This window comes from Microcaecilia unicolor, chromosome 8 (genome assembly GCF_901765095.1).
Source record: "Microcaecilia unicolor chromosome 8, aMicUni1.1, whole genome shotgun sequence".
Lineage (NCBI taxonomy): Eukaryota > Metazoa > Chordata > Amphibia > Gymnophiona > Siphonopidae > Microcaecilia > Microcaecilia unicolor.
Genome location: NC_044038.1, coordinates 196,835,215 through 196,852,890, shown reverse-complemented (window position 1 = coordinate 196,852,890; position 17,676 = coordinate 196,835,215). Strand labels below are relative to the sequence as shown.

Sequence of the window (17,676 nt, the reverse complement as noted above, 5' to 3'; positions counted from 1 at the left end):
GTCATACCCAGCTCCCTGATAGCAGCATGCAAGTCCCTGGAGCAGTTTTTAGTGGGTGCAGTGCACTTCAGACAGGTGGACCCATGCCCAGCCCCCCCTACCTCTTCCACTTGTGGTGGTAAATGGGAGCCTTCCAAAACCCACCCAAAATTTACTGTACCCACATGTAGGGTGTCCCCCTTCACCCCTTAGGGCTATGGTAATGGTGTAGATTTGTGGGGAGTGGCTTTGGGGGATTTGGGGGCTAAACAACCAAGGGAAGGGAGCTATGCACCTGGGAGCTATTTTTAATTTTTTTTTTTTTTTTTAATTTTAGAAGTGCCCCCTAGGTGCCCAGTTGGTGTCCTGGCATGTGAGGGGGGCCAGTGCACTACAAGTGCTGGCTCCTCCCATGACCAAATGCCTTGCATTTCGCCGGGTTTGAGATCGCCAGCATTATTTTCCATTGTGGCCGAAAACTGATGCCGGCCATCTCAAACCCAGCTAACTCTGACATTTGGCCGGGCCCAACCGTATTAGCGAAGAAAAAGATGGCAGGCCATCTTTTTCGAAAATACGGTTGGCTCCGTCCGCTTGCGGCGCCGGCCCCGGAGATGGCCGGCGCCATTCGATTATGCCCCTCAATGACACCTAGATCTTTTTCTTGAGCGCTGTCTCCTAAGGTGGACCCCAGCATCAGGTAACTATGATTTGGATTATTCTTCCCAATGTGCCTCACTTTGTATTTGTCCACGTTAAATTTCATCTGCCATTTGGATTCTATAACAATGCATGTAACTTAATTGGTTTAGCAAGTTAATAAGCGTTGATGACAGCTCTTAACAAGCAATATTGAGCACTAATTAGAATGTACACGCACAACTCACCAAACGTATTCTGTAACGAAGTGTGCCAAACTTCTAATGCATACAGACTAAAAGGGGCATGGTTATAGGTGGGGAAATGGCATTTTTTCGTGGGTGTTCTGAAATGTATATGTGTAGTTATAGAATATATATATCTACTGGGATTTATGCCTCATTTTCGTTGGTGTAAATGGATGTGTATATTTTAGGTGTTGAGATATCAACTAAGCATATTGTATAATTGGTGCCTAAATCTAGACGCTGATTATAGAATACTCTTAGTTGGCACTGATTGTAATGCTAATTTTTTTAGCACCATATATAGAATCTCCTCCTAAATGTGAGCCAGTGCGAAGTGATGCATGTGGGAAAGAGGAACCCAAGCTATAGCTACGTGATACAAGGTTTCACATTAGGAGTTACTGCCCAGGAAAAGGATCTAGGAGTCATCATTGATAATATGTTGAAACCCTCTGTTCAGTGTGCAGCGGCGGCTAAGAAAGCAAATAGAATTTTAGAAAGCAAATAGAATTTTAGGAATTATAGGAAAGGAATGGAAACAAAAATGAAAATATTGTAATGCCTTTGTATCACTCTATGGTACAACTGCACCTCAAATTCTGTGGTGCAATTCTAGTCACACTAGAGGACTGATACAGGGACAAAGTTTTGTCCCCATCCCCGCAAACTCTCGTCCCCGTCCCTGCAAGCACTGTTCAATCCCCATCTTCACAAGCCTCAAACGATATGATTTTATTTTTAAATCATTTTATTAAAGTATAAAAGAAACAATATTCTCTGCAATTGTTGTTTCATAAATCACAAACAGTATAGAACAAGGATCAACAAAACCCTTGTCTCCCCTCCCCCTTCAAAAATATCCGCTCCGCTATCAGGAAAACTGAACAAGCCTTTCTACATAGAAAATTCATGCTAACAAAATACCTCAGTCACACACACACAGAACACAAATGCAATAGCTGACCAAATATGATCAACATGTGGAGGGGCATAATCGAAAGGGGCACCCAAGTTTTCCTGAGGACATCCTCGCAGGACGACCCGGCAAAGGGACGGGGAAACCCATATTATCAAAACAAGATGTGTCCATCTTTCGTTTCGATAATATGATCGGGGACGCCCAAATCTTGACATTTAGGTCGTCCCTAGAGATGGTCGTCCTTAGACTTGGTCGTTTCTGATTTTCGGCGATAATGGAAACTAAGGACGCCCATCTCAGAAACAACCAAATGCAAGTCCTTTGGTCATGGGAGGAGCCAGCATTCGTAGTGCACTGGTCCCCCTGACATGCCAGGACACCAACCGGGCACCCTAGGGGGCACTGCTGTGGACTTCAGAAAAAGCTCCCAGGTACATAGCTCCCTTACCTTGTGTGCTGAGCCCCCCCCCCCCAAAAAAAAAAACCCACTACCCACAACTGTACACCACTACCATAGCCCTTACAGGTGAAGGGGGCGCCTACATGTGGGTACAGTGGGTTTGTGATGGGTTTTGGAAGGCTCACATTTACCACCATAAGTGTAACAGGTAGAGAGGATGGGCCTGGGTCCGCCTGCCTGAAATGCACTGCACCCACTAAAACTGCTCCAGGGACCTGCATACTACAATGTACCTGAGTATGACATTTGAGGCTGGCATAGAGGCTGGCACAAAATATTTATAAAGTTCTTTTTTGAGGGTGGAAGGTGGTTAGTGACCACTGGGGGAGTAAGGGGAGGTCATCCCCAATTCCCTCCGGTGGTCATCTGGTCAGTTCGGGCACCTTTTTGTGCCTTGGTCGTAAGAAAAACTGGACCAGGTAAAGTCGTCCAAGTGCTCGTCAGGGACGCCCTTTTTTTTTCCATTATGGGTCGAGGACGCCCATGTGTTAGACACACCCAAGTCCCGCCTCCGACACGCTCCCGTGAACTTTGGTCGTCCCCGCGACACAAACCAGTTGGAGACGCCCAAAATCTGCTTTCGATTATACCAATTTGGGCAACCCTGTGGGAAGGACGCACATCTTCCGATTTGTGTCGAAAGATGGGCGTCCTTCTCTTTCGAAAATAAGCCTAATAGTAAACCAAAACTCCAAGAAGCCACACCAAAGAAATAGAAAGAGAAGCATTTCCCCTGTACTGTTCAAATATAAAGATTACACATGCCAGGGATGGTGTTAGGGGAGTGCATGGCCTGGTAGTGGGTTTGGGGTCCTCTCCCATATTCTGCTCTGGGCCCCAGCCACGTTTAACACCAGCTCTGGCAGAATACATGTTTCAAATCTGACATATTCTAATCACAAAATAGAAAATAATTTTTTTCTACCTTTTGTTATCTGATCATTTTATTTTTCAAATCATGTTAGCCCCAGGCTCTGGTTTCTGTTTATTTATTTTATTTATTTATTTATTTGTTTGTTTGTTTGTTTGTTTGTAGCATTTGTATCCCACATTTTCCCAACAATTTGCAGGCTCAATGTGGCTTACATTTGCCGTAATGGCAGTTGCCATTTCCGGGTAACAGAATTACAAATGGTAATGTGTTAAGTTGCATACATACATGGTAATATACATGTAACATAACATACATGAACAGATCATGGTATAGATATATATCATGTGCATATATATGTTAAGGAAGAATAAATTATGGTAATACATGAACGTTCCTGAGTACGAAATTGGGTTGTATCATTCTTTAGGTCATCGACTATGGAGAGACCATATTCGACATAGAGATTGAAGTGGTTATGCTTATTCATTAGTGGTAAGGAGGTTGATCAGTCAAGTGATAAGATTTCAATTATGTAAAGTCTTATTTTTTGGTGTTTAAGATGGGTGTTTATGGTATGCCTTCTGGAACAGATCTGTTTTCAGTAGCCTTCGGAAGATAGTTAGGTCTTGCGTATTTTATGGCCTTCGGTAGTGCGTTCCATAGCTGCGTGCAGATGTATGAGAAACTGGTCGTGTATGTGGATTTATATTTTAGTCCTTTGCAGTTAGGGTAATGGAGATTGAGGAATGTGCGTGCTGATCTCTTTGCATTCCTGGTAGGCAAGTCTATAAGGTCTGACATATAGGTCGGGGCTTCCCCGTGAACGATTTTGTGGACCAGGGTGCAAACTTTGAACGCAATTCGTTCTTTTAGTGGGAGCCAGTGTAGTTTCTCTCTTAGGGGTTTGTCGCTTTCGTATTTCACTTTGCCAAATATGAGTCTGGCTGCTGTATTTTGAGCGGTTTGAAGCTTCTTAATGATTTGTTCTTTACATCCAGCATAAATGGCATTGCAGTAGTCTAGATGGCTTAGCACCATTGATTGTACTAGGCTGCGGAATACTTCCCTTGGGAAGAAAGGTTTGATTCTTTTAAGTTTCCACATTGAGTAGAACATTTTTTTTGCTGTATTTTTCGCATGATCTTCAAGTGTGAGATTTCGGTTGATTGTGACTCCCAGAATTTTTAAGCTGTCTGAGACCGGGAGGGTGTAGTCTGGGTGTTTATGGTATTGGGTTTGTTTTTATTATATTGTGAAGACAAGATGAGACATTGTGTTTTTCTGCGTTCAGCTTTAGTTGGAGTGCGTCCGCCATAAGTTCATTATTTGGAGACTGTGTGTGATTTCATTTGTGATTTCGGGTATATCTTGTTTGAACGGAATGTATATCGTAACATCATCTGCACAGATGTACTGGTTGAGTCCTTGGTTGGCTAGCGATTTGGCTAATGGTATCATCATTAAGGCGAGAGCGGTGATCCTTTTGGTACTCCGCATTCAGGTTTCCATGGTGTTGACATTTTTGAGATTGATATTACTTAATAGGTTCTTGCTGTTAAGAAGCCTTCAAACCATCTAAGCACGTTTCCTCCAATCCCAAAATAATCCAGGATGTTTGAGAGTATTTGGTGGCTGACCACGTCGAACGCGCTTGGACATGTCAAATTGTAGGAGGAGCACATTGTTTCCCGTTGCAATTAATTGTTTGAATTTGGTTATGAGAGTAGTTAGCACTGTTTCAGTGCTATGATTGGATTGAAATCCTGATTGTGATTCGTGCAGTATAGTGAATTTGTTTAGGTAATTGGTAAGTTGTTTGGTTACCATACTTTCCATTAGTTTGACTACCAGGGGGATTGATGCTACTGGTCGATAGTTGGTTGTGTCGTTTAATTTTTTCTTTAGGTCTTTGGGTATCGGGATAAGAAGTATATTTCCTTTGTCCTTGGGGAATAGTCCATGTTGCAACATGTACTTCATGTGTGATTTAAGGTCTGTTATGAAGCATTGGGGGGGCGAGCATTATTAGGTTGCTGGGACAAATATCCAGTTTGGAGTGAGTTTTGGAGAATTTATTGATTGCTTGACTGATGGTTTCTTCAGTCAATAGATTGAAGTTATTCCAGGTTCGATCTGCTGGGTATTCACCGGGAGTTGGGTCCAAGCAGTCCATAAATTTTTCGTGATCATTGGTATTTAGTGGTAACGTGGATCGTAGTTTTATAATTTTCTCATTGAAGTATTTGGCAAGGTTGTCTGCTGATGGGATGTCTGTGCTGGGTTGTGGTCACCAGTGTGGTGCCTGTTAATTTATTCACGAGTTGGTAGAGTTTATGTACGTCTTTGTAGTCTGGCCCTATTTTGGTTTTGTAGTATGCTCTTTTGGTTTGTCTTATTGAGTATTTGTATTTTCTTTGCTGTTGTTTCCATGTGTTAAGTGTATATTCGTCTTTCATTTTTTTTCCATGCTCGTTCAAGTCTCCTAACTTGTGTTTTTAGTGATTTCAGTTCTTCGTTGAACCAAGGTATTGAGTTTTGTCTACGTGTAGTTCTTTGTTGTAATGGTGCAATTATGTCTAATGTGGTCTTACATCTGTCATCCCAATTTGATAGATAATGTTTGGAATCTGTTTGTGTCATCCAATCATTATTGTACATCTGTTGCCAGAATATTACTGGGTCAATTTGGCCTCTCGAGGTGTAGGTTTTGGGTTCTTGCTTGAGGTTCGTACCTTTTTTCCTCCACTGTAGTGTGGAATTTAGTTTATAGTGATCTGACCAAGGTGCGTCCGACCATTTTGTTTCTGTTAGTTTTAGGTTTAGGTCTGAGGATAGTTTATGTGTGATGAGGTCGATTGTGTGTCCTTTGATGTGAGTGGCTTGTATTTTGGGCCAGCTAAGGTCCCATAGTTGGAGGAAGTCCTTGCATTCACGTGTATTGGTTGCCTTAGTGTCTTCAAGGTGTATATTTATGTCTCCGATTATAAGTAGATTGGGGTTTGAAACACAAGTATTCGATATGAAATCCATGAATTGTGATTGGCATTCTTGCCAGTTACCTGGTGGTCTGTAGAATAAGACAACGCTTAGGCTGTCACTCAGGTTGGTATGGTTGATTCTGACTGAAGTGATTTCGAGTTCTGGTGTTATGGACTCAGCAGTTGTTGTTACGTTGAAGTGAGATCTGTAGATTAGTGCTAGACCTCCGCCTCTTTTTTTTTTCTTTCCTTGTCCAATGAGTAATTTTGTATCCCGGGGGGCAGAGTTCCAGAATTATGGGGTCCTTGAGGTCGTGAATCCAGGTTTCACTGATGAGTAATAGGTCGAGATTGTCTGCTGTGATCCAATCTGTTATAATTGTTGTTTTATTAATTACTGATCTGGCGTTTATGTATCCTACTTGAATTATTTGGTAAGGGTCCGTTTTTGACGTTGTGTTGATTTTGATTAGTTGTCGTTCCTTTATTTTAGTTGGATCCTTGTTTCCTTTCTGTTGTGGTTGTCCACGTGTCAGTGGTTTTCCTTTGTTAGAATTGTTGTCGGTTTGGTAATGTGTATTGTTTCGTATTAGTCTTCTCAGCTCTACCAACAATAGTAGAATACATTCCTGCTTTCAATTTGTCTCATATTGTTCTCACTAAGCCCTGTTTATTAAGCAGTGTTATAGGTGTGTTAATGTTTCTAACACGCATTAACCATGTACGCGCCTACAATATCCCTATAGGTGCCTAGGTGGTTAGTGCATGCGCTAAGTGTAGGCACGCTAAAAACACTAATGCACCTTAGTAAACAGGGCCCTAAGAAAGAAGAGATAGTATTACAGAAAAGCCTGTCCTTCGCTCCCACCTCAGCAAATTACAACTCAAACATTTTTTCTCAACTTCTGTGACTGCACCTTCAGATATATCCATGGTTAAAATAACTCAAAATGGATACCACCGGGTCCTATGGATACTCTAATTAGGGCTTTTTACGAAGTTGTTTTTAAAGATATTGAAAAATTAGAAAATAGTCAAAAGAAGCATCCTTTTCACAATCTCACAAACGAAGAACATCAAGCATTAAGATCCCTATCATCTAACACCAACATTGTCATTAAACCCGTGGACAAGGGTGGTGGAATCGTCATTCTGGACTACAGTGCTTACGTTGAGGAAGTCATGAGACAGCTTACGGATATGTCTTTTTACATACCCTTAGACAAAGATCCTATGGAAGATCTGAAGACAGAGATCAAAGAGGTGATTAAGTGCGCAAACAAAATGGGATGTTTCACCATGAAAGAGAAAGAATATCTGATTGCTGAAAACCCAACTATACCAACGATATATATGGTTCCAAAAATACACAAATCCATCACTTGCCAGCCAGGAAGACCAATAATATCAGGTAAAGGATCCATTCTAGAACGCCTATCCAATTTCATAGATTATTTTTTGAGACCTCATGTACCATTAATTCTTATGTTCGTGACTCCTCACATTTTATCTCACTATTAGAAGAATATGATGGAAATCTAAATGATTTACTGCTTGTGACCCTGCACATTGAATCATTATTCACCAATATCCACAGCTAGAGGCACTTATTGTCATTGAGGAGACTTTACATGAAAGACAATCAGTTAGACGCATTCCTAATAAGCTTATTCTTAATTGCACTGACTAAAAATTATTTTTATTTCAATGGCTAATTTTATCTCCAGAAAAGGGGCACAGCAATGTGGGTCTGTGTGGCCCCCGACATAGCAAATCTTTATGTTGCAAAATTTGAGAAGTTACATTTGACTGAACACCCCTTCAGGATGAGGCCCGTATGTATAAAAGATACATAGATGACATCTTCATCCTCTGGAAAAGTAGCAATGATCGATTGAATTCTTTCCTTGTTTGGCTTAATAATCACAACCCAAATTTGAAATTAAATGCAGTCTGATGCCAGCAGATACCATTATTGGACATTTTGGTTAAGAAAGACAAATATAGGTTTGTTACCACACTATATGCCAACCGACAAAACAGTTATCTGCAGTTCTTGAGCTATCACAGCAGAGAACTGAAGAAAGATTTACTATATTGTCAGTTCTTGAGATTACGTATATTATGTACAGAGCCAGATGATTTTCAACATAAATCCAAAGCTCTTGCGGAGAAATTTGCATATAGAGGATACCCGAAAAAAATGCATCATGGATGGATATCAGAAAGCCAGTGTACAATCAAGAGAAGACTCTACCTGACCTAGTATGCACAATGCACTTTTCATCTATGGGACATAGTTTTAAGAGAATTATAAATAGAAATCAAACAAAATAAAACATGGAAAAGAAAATAAGATGATACCTTTTTTATTGGACATAACTTAATACATTTCTTGATTAGCTTTCGAAGGTTGCCCTTCTTCCTCAGATCGGAAATAAGCAAATGTACTAGCTGACTTATTTCCGATCTGAGGAAGAAGGGCAACCTTCGAAAGCTAATCAAGAAATGTATTAAGTTATGTCCAATAAAAAAGGTATCATCTTATTTTCTTTTTCATGTTTTATTTTGTTTGATTTCTATTGATAATCTTAAGAGTGGACTAACACGGCTACCACACTCCTCTACTTAAGAGAATTATAAAAAAGCATTGGTATATAGTACAAATTCATCCTTGTTTCAGAGACATTACCCCTGTTTTTGCTTTCTCTAGAAATCCTAACCTTAGAAATCATCTTGTACCCTCAGCCTTGCCAGAAAATGATGCCTCTCATATTGTCCAGAAAGACCACGCCCTATGTAGATTTTGCTCCGTCTGCGGACATTCTCTTACATTAACAGCATTCACTCATCCACTCACAGACAGAAATTATAAATTACAATTTACAAGTACATGTAATTCCAGTTATTTATTTATTTATTTATTTGTTACATTTGTATCCCACATTTTCCCACATATTTGCAGGCTCAATGTGGCTTACATAATACCGTGGAGGCATTCACCAATTCCGGTACGGGATTAGTACAAAATGTTGTATTGGGATAGGGAAGATAAGATTCAATCAAGTTGGGTTGAGGTAAAAGTTATGTTATATATATTATAATTTGTTCATGTAGTTTATTATATATAGGGAAAACAAAAAGGAAGCTTAACATCGTAGCTGCATAAATAGGCAGATCAGATCAGCATCACTGGTTGAACATTGGCTTGAGGCACAACATAATTGATGATATTCAATTTTTTTGTAATCCATATGATTTGAGAAATTGGTGTGGAGGTGACTTTGACATAGCCCTGTTGAGACTTGAAGAAAGAACTGTTTTTGAATTCAATACTATACGTCCTGTTGGTCTTAATAAAGATATAGAGATGATGCACTTGTTATGATTATTTTGAACTCAGTATTGTACATCCTGTTGGTCTTAATTAAGGTATAGAGATGGTGCATTTGTTATGAACATTTGATGTCAGGCATTTTTTATAATTGTGGTTTGGTATCTTATTTTATATTTTGATTTATACTATCCTATTTTTTATATATTTTATATGTTAATATATATTGTTTTTACAGTACTGTTTTTTTATGTATCATATTTTAGCTAGTGGTTTTAAAAAATTTGTATGATGAAGAATGTGCATATGTATTCATATATTTTGCTACTACTTCTTAGTAATTCTGTAACAGAATGTTTCTACTTTTCATCCAAGCACTATTTGTGTAGCTAACCTATAGTTATGTATTTTGGTATATCATGCGTATTTTTATACTTACTATCTTATGTTTACACTATTACGAATGTCTATATTGTACAATATTGATATTTTTATGTTTTAGATTGGGTTGTTGATTCATTTCCTCTTTTTTAACAAGGTCTAATCAAAGTCTATTTATGTTTTCTGCCTTCAATCTGGCTGTTAACTACCACTCTAACTTTCCTTTTATTTTCTACCACTCCATTTTCTGGCGCTTTTTGTACGCACTTTGGGCCCTGTTTACCAACCCACATGCACTAATGCTAGAGACACCCATTATATTCCTATGGGTGTCTCTAGCATTAGTGCACGCTAAAATATTTGCACGCCTACAGTGCAGCTTAGTAAACAAGGCCCTTTACGTTTTGACATATATAGACAATTATTATTGTCTATTATCACTAACATCACTAAGCTTGAGACACTGTTTTGTTGAAGTAGATCATGTATCACTTTCTCTCCATCTGTGATAGCATGCGTAGGGATGCATATTACTATTCACAAAATGCTGCCCAGACGCTATACGTCATTTTATTAAAGTTTTCTTTCTTTTTTTAGGCACACTCTTGGGATTTGATTTCATTATTTTCTTTTATTTTTTACGTGATTCACTTGTTGTTTGTAATCATCAAGATTAGAAGTATTTTGGAGTGTACTTTACTTTTTGCAGACCATGCCTTTTTTCTTTCATTACACGTGATACTTAGTAACATAGAGGGGCATAATCGAACGGGGGCGCCCATCTCTAAGGACGGCGCCGCGAAAGGGCGAGGAAACCCGCATTATCAGAACAAGATGGGCGTCCATCTTTCGTTTCGATAATACGGTCAGGGACGGCCAAATCTCAACATTTGGGTCGACCTTAGAGATGGGCGACCTCGGTTTTTGCTGATAATAGAAACCAAAGACATCTATCTCAAAAACGACCAAATCCAAGCCCTTTGGTTGTGGGAGGAGCCAGCATTTGTAGTACACTGGTCCCCCTCACATGCCAGGACACCAACCTGGCACCCTAGGGGGCACTGCAGTGGACTTCACAAATTGCTCCCAGGTGCATAGCTGCCTTACCTTGGGTGCTGAGCCCCCCAACCCCCCCCCAGGTCCGCCTGCCTGAAGTACGCTGCACCCACTACAACTGCTCCAGGGACCTGTATACTGCTGCGATGGACCTGAGTATGGCATTTGAGGCTGGCAAAAAAGTATTTTTAAACTTGCTTTTTTGGTGGGAGGGGGTTAGTGACCACTGGGGGAGTAAGGGGAGGTCAACCGCGATTCCCTCCGGTGGTCATCTGGTCAGTTCAGGCACCTTTTTGAGTCTTGGTCGCAAGAAAAAATGGACCAAGTAAAGTCGGCCAAGTGCTCATCAGGGACGCCCTTCTTTTTTCCATTATCGGCCGAGGACGGCCATCTCTTAATCACGCCCCAGTCCCGCCTTCACTACCCTGCCGACACGCCCCCGTGAACTTTGGCTGTCCCTGCGACGGAAAGCAGTTGAGGACGGCCAAAATCGGCTTTCGATTATGCCGATTTGGGCAGCCTTGCGAGAAGGACGCCCATCTCCCGATTTGTGTTGAAAGATGGGTGTCCTTCTCTTTCGAAAATAAGCGTGATAGTAATATAGTAAATGACGGCAGATAAAGACCTGTACGGTCCATCCAGTCTGCCCAACAAGGTAAACTCATTTTACATGGTATGTGATACTTTATATGAATACCTGAGTTTAATTTGTCCTTGCCTTTCTCAGGGCACAGACCGTAGAAGTCTGCCCAGTACTGTTATTGTACTAAGTTCTGAAGCTAACATCGAAGCCCCTTAAAATTTACACTCCAGCCCATCCCTATCCAGTCACGATCAGGGCGTAGACCGTAGAAGTCTGCCCAGCTCCCGTTTTGTTTCTAATTACCGGCGTCGCCACCCAATCTCCGCTAAGATCCATGGAACCATTCCTTCTAAACAGGATTCCTTTGTGTTTATCCCACACGTTTGAATTCCATTACCTTTTTCATCTCCACCACCTCCTGCAGGAGGGCATTCCACATATCCACCACCCTCTCTGTGAAAAAATACTTCCTGACATTAGTCCTGAGTTTGCCCCCATTCAACCTCAGTTCATGTCCTCTAGTTCTACCGCCTTCCCGTCTCCGGAAAAGGTTCGTTTGCAGATTAATACCTTTCAAATATTTGAACGTCTGTATCATATCACCCCTGTTTCTCCTTTCCTCCAAGGTATACATGTTCAGGTCAGCAAGTCTCTCCTCATACGGTTTGCAACGCAAATCCCATTCCATTTTTGTAGCTTTTCTTTGCACCGCTTCCAGTCTTTTTACATCTTTAGAAAGATACGGCCTCTAAAACTGAACATAATACTCCAAGTGGGGCCTCACCAATGACTCCTTTCTTCTGCTGGTTATGCCCCTCTCTATGCAGCCTAGCATCCTTCTGGCCACGGCCGTCGCCTTGTCACATTGTTTCTTCACCTTCAGATTCTCCAGCACCAACACCCCAAAGTCTCTCTCCTGAGTCGAGCTTACTAATCTCTCTCCTCCTATCCGGTATCTCTCTTTTGGGTTTCCGCACCCCAAGTGCATCACTCTACACTTCTTGGCATTAAATTTTAACTACTGGTTCACTCAAGCTCAAAACTTTTGTTCGAAACTCAAACCACAGCTTCACACCCACTGTGCAAAAATATGGATACAGGAAAGAGCTATCACCCTAATTATCAAACAGCACTGTTCACCGTAGTAGAGAAAAAAAGCTTCAGTGGCGCCACCCAGCCAGCCCGAGATTATCAGACTATAAGGCGTGGGCCTGGCGCAATGTCATATAGCCCCCCAAAAACTCCACAATAGCTTAGTGTCATAGGATTCAAATGATAGACAGATTCATATATCCGTAGATCACAGGATGTCTATGCATTCAATTTTTTACAATCTTATACTGCAATATAACTGCCAATCACTTAACTCCAATCACAGTAGTGTCACGCTGTCCATCAGTAGCACCTATCGTGACCCAACAGGGAGTCCCCGTTTCGCTATTGCTGCTTCAGGGGTTCGTCACGCTCATCAGATTATTATCTCGTCTGCTGCCGTTCTTAGACACTCTCACAGTCCTGTGTCTCATTTGCTGCACTCCAAAGACAAGCTTGTAAGTGACTAACATGTGCCTTCAATCTTCAATAAATACTATGTACTCCACCCTCTTCAATCAAGGATGACCAATCCCGGACAAGCCACTGCATCCACGTCATTCTATTGAAACATCCAGTCGCAAGAATCCAAATCACACACCCCCTTAAATTTTAACTGCCAGACCCTCGACCATTCTTCTAACGTTCGGAGATCCCTTCTCATCATTTCTGCTCCCTCCAGGGTATCCACTCTATTGACTATTTTCGTGTCATCCGCAAAAAGGCACATCTTCCCTTCCAACCCTTCAGCAATATCTCCCACAAATATATTAAACCGAATAGGCCCCAGCACCGACCCCTGAGGAACTCTACTGCTCACCTTCCTTTCCTCTGAGCGGATTCCATTTACCACCACCCTCTGCCACCTGTCGGTCAACCAGTTTCTTATCCAGTTCACCACTTTCAGTCCTACGTTCAACCCTTTCAGCTTATTCACGAGTCTTCTGTGGGGGACCGTATCAAAGGCTTTGCTGAAGTCCAAGTAGATTACATCTAGCGCACGTCCCTCATCCAGTTCTTTGGTCACCCAGTCAAAAAAGTCAATAAGATTCTTTTGGCAGGATTTTCTTTTGGTAAAGCCATTAGAGATACACGTTCCATTTTAGAGATATGCATTTCAATTTTTGTATTTATTTTTTTACATTTACACTACATGGAGCGTCATTTATCAATATATATGAGACACCACTTTGCTTCAGCCTATCAGACTTTCATTCTGTTTGAGACAGCATACATGGATGAACATTAATATTCATGTGACGTTGCCTAGACGTTGCACGTTGTTTTTTTTACTTTTTATTTTGGTTCTCTGGAGTCTGCTTTGCATATACTTGGCGTCAGGATGCAGTTTGTCAGTCGATTTAGAGGTATGTACTCTTCAACTCCAGTACTTTATCTCACTTTGGTATTCATGATCATTAGGTTTAACTAGAATATCAGACATTCCTACATACTTGGATTTTATTCCACCAGTGCTTGCATATAAGTGGGAGATCAGCACAGCAGTTTGTCTAGTTAGCTATAGTTTTCATCTCCTTAGCCCTTATAGCCACAGTGTTTAGCCCTTATAGCTACTATGTTTAGATTATACAATTTAAGTTTTGGAACACAATGTCCTTTATGTTAAGCACACTCTGGTTGCTTTTCATTTCAACGGAGTATAATTTTCTCTTTTCGCAGTCCACGCTGCTCTCTGACATTTGATGAATTGAAAACTTGGCGTTTTGCATAGTCACGTTTTGTTAGTATTTCATATAAGGTGGTATGTATATCTTAGATTTTGATTCCCTTACTGTTTTTCCATTCTGGTGCACCCTGACACTTGATTTGATTATAACCTGGCATTTTGCATAGTCGTGTCTTGTTTGCATTCCAAAAAAAGGGATGCTATATCACATCATGTATTTGGACACTGATATTCATTGCGTTTTATTGCTTTTTCTGCATATGGGGATTAAATATATTAGTTCATATGTTTTTTCACAGCACTTTTCACTACTTCATCACTGGTTTAGCTCCACCAGATATCACACTACATAACTTTTGTTGATCGTTGATTCTATAAAGTATTCACATTTTCTCAATTTTCATCATGTCTTGTTTTTGTTCTTCCATCACCTTTTCTTGCACGTTATTGTGGTATATCTATTCTTTTCTTTATTCTTTCTGACCTGTTTATCTACTTCTATTTTTATTTATATATTTTGGTCTTTATATTTAACATGATGTTATTGATAGATCCCTGAGGAAGGCTTTATGCCGAAACATGGCCCGTGTTGGGTAATGATTGTTTACACCTTTGGCGGGTCAAGACAATCAAGCTTATTTTCAAAAGAGAAGGACGCCCATCTTTCGACACAAATCGCCATTAGCCATTTTGTAATAATATTACTGATCCTGTACCAGTCAGCTTGGTGAATTAATGCTTTCTTAGTGACCCGCACCAATGACAGTGTAGCTGTCATCTAAAGTGTTTTAACCCCTGAAGCAGGTGGTTGTATCTGCCAAAACATGTTCCCATGTTGGATCCTGTAGTGGTGCTTGTTTAATAAAGACTGGTTCAACATCACATTTGCCCACTGGAATTCATTGTGTCATCCCCTACTTACCCTCAATGAATATGCATGCAATAGATTTTGCATACAATGAAGGAAGTAGATACAGATTTTTCTAATGCATATTCATTGTGGATATCCTGAAAACCTGACTAGAAGGGTGTGTCCCTGCCATAATGCTTCAAGGACCATCTCCCCCCACGAGGCAGTCAGTCAAGTCCTTCATTAAAAAGGAAGGTCTTCAATTCTTTTTTAAAAACTAAAACTATGAGACCCAATCTAAAGTCCATGCTAAAGAGTTCCTGCAGTAGAGTTCCTAAATATCTGAGAGCAAGATGATAGGTAGATTCTAGATGAATAACTTTTGGAGACAGAATCCAAAGAGGCACGAGCCGGACTATAGGCTGGCAGCAGATCAAGCAGCTCGCAGGATCTGCCTATTATTAGTGTTTTAAACATTATAATCACATGTGTAAAACAAATCCAGTAGTAAATATTGCTCACACCTATTTCAGTAATAGCTCAAGGTGAGTTACATTCAGGTACTCTGGATATTTCTCTGTCCCAGGAGGGTGCACAATCTAAATTTGTTCCTGAGGCAATGGAGTGTTAAGTGACTTGCCCAAGATCACAAGGAGCAGCAGTGGGATTTGAACTGGCCACCTCTGGATTGCAAGACCAGAGCTCTAACCACTAGGCCACTCCTCCTCCAGCCAACACTGCTCAAGCAATAGAGTAGTAATCCGGTCAAAGCCCAGTACCGCAATTTTATTGGAAAACGTTTAGTTTATGCAGCAGTTCTCCACTCAAAGCGGCATCGGCACAATCAAATATCTGTACAATAAGTGCATGAAATATGATATAGAAACCCCTCAAAGAGGCAATCAATAAATCCAGTTCTTGGGCTGGGATTAATGCTCCTTAGTATTACTAATTATGACATGTTTGCTCCTCTCTTCCAGTACACGGGACCTGTGCAGCGTGAGAGTCAGTCTCCGATGTCACGGCATGCCTCTCCAACAGTGGTACAACCACCCAGCAATAACCGGCCCAATACCTGCTGCTTGTGCTGGTGCTGCTGCTGCAACTGTTCATGGTATGTTTTACACTCCGTTTCTTGTAAACACTGGCACACAAGTAGCAGGTGAATCCCTGTGTGGCATTAGAGGTCACCGAGCTGGTGGGGAGGCAGTTTGTCTACCTTGCAGAGGATGGACTAGTTGTGAGAATACTGCCATAGTACTGCAAAGCATCCTTGTAACTTCTGGGTTCTAACAGTGTCCTTGCTGCTAACTCTGGGTGACCTTGGGAAGTCATTTTATCTCGCTTTGCCTTCAGCTAACAACATCATGTATTTTCCCAGCAGAATCTGTTATGTGGCTGAAAATCAGCATTGCAGCTACACCCTAGAGGTGATGCGTATGTGTTTATGATGTGCCTTTGTACTAGGTGCCTCTTCCCTCTCCCCCTCCTCCCCCCAATTCTATAGCCTTGTGAGCAGTGGAGGTGGCACTGGCTGAGAGGGAGTGCAGGGTGGTTCTCTAAGGATGTCTTTAAGGAAGTGAGCTGAATATTACCCTCAGTGGAGCGCTTCCCTCTTCACCAAAGGAAGAGAAGGGTTATTTATTTATTTATTTATTTATTTATTTATTTATTTTTATCTAGCAAGGGCAGAACAAGGAACGATGTTGTAAACAGGAACCAGAGCTGTTCCTGCTGTGGTTTCAAACTTGTGTGGGAGAGAGAGAAAGAGAGAGACACACTGGAGTGAGAGGACAGAGATCAACACGAGGTGTGCTGAAAAAGAACTCCACGTTGATAGGAAAGAGAGGCAGGAGGGAGAAACAGATTCAGAGGGCTAAGGAGAAAGAGATTTGAACATGGATGGAGGTAAATCTGCCATAACAAAGTATCACTAACTCCTAGGTTTCAAACAGCAAAAACCCCTAAGTGCAAAAAGGCATCACTGCAAGTATTACATTAGGCCTTAGAATAAAGATCACCCTCCAACTTGAAAAGAGAGAAAGCAGGAGTACAACAGATCCCTATGCACAAACCCCATGCTAGCAGAATCCCTGACCCAGAACCCTAACAGGCCCCACCAAATACAGAATAAAGGACCACAAATGAGAAAGAAAAAGATGCAGACAAGAACTGTGTGTAGTGCAACTGGAAAAATAGAAAGAGAAACACATAGAAACATGGCGGCAAAGGCCATATGACCCAACCAGTGCCCATCCTCTGTAACCCCCAATTCTACCTGTTCCTAAGTGATCCTACATGCTTATCCCATGCCATTTTAAATTCTGGAACAGTCCTCGACTCCACCACCTCCACCGGGAGGCCATTCCACGCCTCCACCACCCTTTCTGTGAAATAATACTTCCTTTGGTTACTCCTAAGCCTATTCCCTCTTAACTTTGTCATCTGCCCCCTCATTCCAGAGCTCTCCTTCATTTGGAAAAGGCTCTCTTCCTGTACATAAATGCCCTTGAGATATTTAAACGTTTTATCATGTCTCCTCTCTCTCTCTCCTCTCTTCCAGCGTAAACATGTTGAGGTTCATAAGCCTGGCCCT

The 17,676-nt window shown here is 41.2% G+C and overlaps 1 protein-coding gene across 1 annotated transcript in view; it reads left to right on the top strand.

Moving 5' to 3' along the window:
* The window catches only part of RGS19 (regulator of G protein signaling 19), an 87,583-nt gene that overhangs the window by 52,372 nt on the left and 17,535 nt on the right, over nucleotides 1-17,676 (top strand). The window contains exon 2 of the mRNA XM_030211827.1: nucleotides 16,061-16,194. Within this exon, the coding sequence (XP_030067687.1) occupies nucleotides 16,061-16,194 (134 nt within the window). The remainder of the gene's footprint in view (nucleotides 1-16,060; nucleotides 16,195-17,676) is intronic.